The sequence below is a fragment of the Macrobrachium rosenbergii genome, chromosome 51 (genome assembly GCF_040412425.1).
Source record: "Macrobrachium rosenbergii isolate ZJJX-2024 chromosome 51, ASM4041242v1, whole genome shotgun sequence".
Taxonomy (NCBI): domain Eukaryota; kingdom Metazoa; phylum Arthropoda; class Malacostraca; order Decapoda; family Palaemonidae; genus Macrobrachium; species Macrobrachium rosenbergii.
The window spans coordinates 58049744-58054342 of record NC_089791.1 but is presented as its reverse complement, the minus strand read 5'-3'; the positions used below and the strand labels follow the sequence as shown (position 1 = coordinate 58054342).

At 37.2% G+C, this 4599-nt stretch overlaps 1 protein-coding gene across 1 annotated transcript; it reads left to right on the top strand.

Annotated features, from left to right (window-relative positions):
• Positions 1-3292: 3292 nt before the first annotated feature.
• LOC136833065 (uncharacterized) lies at positions 3293-4204 on the top strand. Its single transcript, XM_067094711.1, has one exon. The coding sequence runs from the start codon at positions 3293-3295 to the stop codon at positions 4202-4204; it is 912 nt and encodes a 303-aa protein (XP_066950812.1).
• Positions 4205-4599: the final 395 nt, after the last annotated feature.

Here is a 4599-nt window from a genome sequence, read left to right as displayed (position 1 = left end):
ATTTTGAGCTTTAATGATATTTTTTTGGTCTAAAACAGCTCTAGTTACTTTTCTCCATTTTCGCCATGCTTCTTTCACTCTTTGTCTCACTGCTTTCTCAGTACCACCCTCTTCTGTTATTACTGATCCCAGGTAGTTAAACTCATTTTTCTGCTTTCCTTTTCTTCTACTATAGTCTATTTTTTTAAACCTGGAAAACTTGCACTTAGCTGCTTGCCGCTGATTGGGTGGACGTCCTGCTGTCCAATCTCTCAGTTTTGTTTTCACACTGTTTCAGAACTGTGATCATATGGTCATAGAGCGAGTTAAGAGCTAAGTTATGTAATGTTATGCAAATACCAGTTGTAACAAACGTAAGTATTAAGAACTCACATACCGAAATATTATATATATTTAACAATTATGAAACAACACTTACTGAAGCCATAGACTAGATCTATGTTTCAGATGCATGAAACAAAAATCGGTAGAGGGGAAAAAGGTAATAGGGGGGTATACATGGTAGCATCTCTGGACTGTGAAGAGCATTAGTTTGGCAAAAGGGGCAACTCCAGCAAAGAACGAGGAAAACAGCATAAAGAAAACAAGGCACTACAATCAGTCGTCGGCAGTTGCCAAGCATTGTTGGGAAAAACACCACAAAATACACTTGGAGAATATGAATCTTTTGTACAGGAACACTAACAAAATCGCTAGACTGACTGTAGAAAATGCCTTCATAACATGTGCAAACAACATAATGGTAGGCAATATTGGAAATGGATTTGAAGATAGCCTATCAAGAAAAATTGTATACACCATAACAGAAAGGGGACATGCAAAAACACGAGATCACATGGACAATGCACACCCAGATGAAGCCGCAGGTAGATAATGGCCACACACGAGAAGGAGGATAATCAAAGGATTAAAGCAGCCAGCACACGGAATTGGAAAAACAAGAGCTTTAATCCATCCCTCAAAACCCATATAAATAGAGCTGGACTACGTGTCCAGTCATTCTACGGATACTTGGCAATGAGGACTGTTAAAACCAAGGTGGAAGAAGAACAGGTGGAATCACGCGCAGCTCGAGACGAGTCAGTGACGTCAAACGGAACCCAGAACTGCTCACGGTCAAATATTACTGCGATGCATTTCTAGCCATAGGGCACTATTGCGTTGTTTTATAGTTCAATTAGTTCATTATTAAGTAGTTATAATATGATAAAATGATATTTCCCTTACAGAAGAAAATATATTGTCGTATAGCCTACTGTAAATGAAATACGACCAGGATAAAATAATAATATTACTTGAGTAAGAATAAGGAGAGAGAGAGAGAGAGAGAGAGAGAGAGAGAGAGAGAGAGAGAGAGAGAGAATTCTGCCGTGAGTTTTTACTTAACCTAATAAAGACCTAGGCCTATATCGATATATAATTTTATATATGCCTACTGAAAATCATGAAGGGTTTTGGCCATAATATTAGGCCTACTTACTGTATTTAATTCACTTTAGCTAGATATATCTGCCTGAAGGGCTCCCCTAAAAGGACTCCTATAATTGTCTACAAAAAAAAAAAACTTTCTTTAGCAGCCAAGTTCAGGCAGGCAGGAGGAGGAATCTAGCTTAAGTAATGTACTATTAACCCACGAAGTGACAAAAATACAGAGAGAGAGAGAGAGAGAGAGAGAGAGAGAGAGAGAGAGAGAGAGAGAGAGAGAGAGAATCTTGTCATAAATTTTCCTTGTCCCATAGAAAAATCTAGGCTAGACCTATGCGCCTATATGCTGTAAGCCTAGGTATTTTAGTTTATAGCAATGAGCCTAATAGCAACAAAGAGTTAACAAACAATATGAGAGAGTTGATAATAGGTTTAAGCACTTTCATGAAAATTATATCAATAATCAAGCAAAAGTGTTGCATAGATATAGGCTTATAAAATAAAATAATTATACAAAAAGAAGGCATACAAAGATCTGAATTGCAAGCTTTATAAACATGCCTTATAAATAGATTAATCAAAATTTTTGTATTCAAGGTCAGCTGATAATAAACCAAACCATTTTCATTTGAGAAATATTGAATTGGGTCTCTCTCTCTCTCTCTCTCTCTCTCTCTCTCTCTCTCTCTCTCTGTCTTACATAATTTCAATTCCAAAATAGGCTAAGCCAACTAAAGTACTCTTCTATTGATATAGCAAATAAACAATATTTACCTGGAATTGTATCCTTTGTTGAGTAGGCACAGCAGTATCTTTCAATTTGTGTGCATTTTTAGGATGATAATCTAAAAGTATATTTCTATGGCTTTCTCCAATATTACCAGGGACAAAATTAATGGCGCATATTCTTGCATTCTTCACGTTGAAATCATCTTTCCTTTTGCACAGATTAACCCAAGTTTTGCAAAATGAAATGCCTTTTTCTTGGCGATGGCGATCATGATCATCGCAACCAAACACAGCACATACCACCATCTTTGTTGTATCTTATCAGCTGATTGAAATGTTAAAAGATCGACGAATTCCCTCCAAAACAGTATGAGTCAATGAACCTCTTGCCACTTACTCAGCTGGGTTCCAAGTGACGTCACTGCGCGGGAAAACGCAAAACTCGTTCTCTCACGAACTCACCTTACTCTTCTTCCACCTTGGTTAAAACTCTTTCTAAAATTATAAGATCTGTCCGGCGCGTCTGTTTGGGTCCTCCCAGGTATGGCATATCTGGCAAATGTTTAACAACAACAGAGAGATAAAACCATTTCTCCCATTACAGATATCAAATAAAATCTTTTTCGTTACGCAGAATTCAAAGTCTATTACATAGGTTCACGATTGATAATGTTTTTTTTTACGCAATAACTAGAAACGGAATCAGATTTTCAATCAATATATATGGCATCTCATTTTGGTGGTGGTGCCAGTACTTCACACACAGATCCACGTGCGTTTAAATCCACGGATAAGCCACTTAGATTCTCTCTAGGGAGCACTTTCGGTGGTCACGGTCATCACGGTATATTATGTCTGGACTCTGGAGGCATTTCTCCTTTCTACAAATAAATTGGTAAGCAAGGAAATATGAAATAAAGCATAACCGTAAGTTTGACAAGAGAAAATAAACAACCGTATACAGACAGATTCTCTCTCTCTCTCTCTCTCTCTCTCTCTCTCTCTCTGACAAAATAATAGATTGGAAACAATGACTAAATATTGCTTGAATACGATATGGCTACAACGTTTTGGCCTGACTGAAGGTTAGAGTTTTGACACCGACTTACAAGAAGTCATTCTTGGTCATCTCACAGACATGGATAGACATCAACTTCACAGCCGAGAAAAGGCAATCGTATACAAAGTAAATAGGTATTTTCAAGATGAAAAGGCGAATGAAGGGTCTATGTTATCACATAAAAAAGCTCTCGCTCGGACAGCTGCTGCAACAGGTTTCAGCGAGAATACAGTTAAAAGAGTCTGCAGCAAATTAAATGAAGAATGGTGGGTAGGCTCTGAGCATGAGCAGCCTGTATTTTCGTCACCGAAAAATTCTCGACATGCAACCGTCAATGCTTTGGATGATTTTGACACATGCGTCATTGGAAGGGCAGTTCTGCCCTTTTATGAAAGACAGGAAATTTCGACTCTGGACTTGATAAAAGAGGAATTAAAAGAAAGAATATCTTTTAATGGATGCCGTGAATCTCTTCGCAAGGTTCCCATGAAGATAGGATTCAGATTTAAGGTGGCTGATGGGTGCAAATTTCTCTTGGAAAGGCGAGATATAACTGTAGCTCGGTCAAGATTTTTGAGAGAGATGAAGCGTCGCAAGGAGTCAAGGCAGAAATTCGTGTATCTCGACGAAACTTGGGTCAATCAAAATTATACTGTTCAAAAGCGTTGGACAGACTTATCATCCCAGCAGGCTACGGGGGTAAAACCTCCCACCGGTAAAGGAAGCCGATTGATAATTCTACATGCAGGAACAGAAGATGGTTCTGTCAACAATGCAGAACTGGTTTTTCAGCTTAGGAATGATGGGGACTACCATAAACAGATGAATTCTGAAGTTTTTGAAAAATGGTTTAGAAATCAGTTGCTACCGAACATCCCTCCCAACTGTGCAATCGCGATGGACAACGCATCATACCATTCTATGCAACAGGAAAAGTATCCAACCTCATCTTGGAAGAAAGAAAACAAAGCATTGGTTGATAGAGAATGACGAACAGCCATGTGATGCTTTGCTGAAAATTGAGCTGTATGAACTCGCTAAACGACGTATTAATAACATGGGAAAAAGTATAAGATTGACGAAATTGCAGCTGAAGCAGGGCATAAGATAGTACGTATACCACCGTACAATCATTGCCAGTACAACCCTATTGAGCTCATATGGGCTTTTCCTGAATAAATATCTCTGCTAGATACCATACAGTTTTAATGAGATCCTATTAGTAATGGTATTAATGCACAGAACAATTGCGTAAGTGTTAAAGTTAATATATATATATATATATATATATATATATATATATATATATATATATATATATATATTTATATATATATATATATATATATATATATATATATATATATATATATATATATATATAT

Coding starts and splice junctions, on each gene's coding strand:
- LOC136833065 (XM_067094711.1), top strand. CDS start 3,293: ATGGATAGACATCAACTTCACAGCCGAGAAAAGGCAATCGTATACAAA.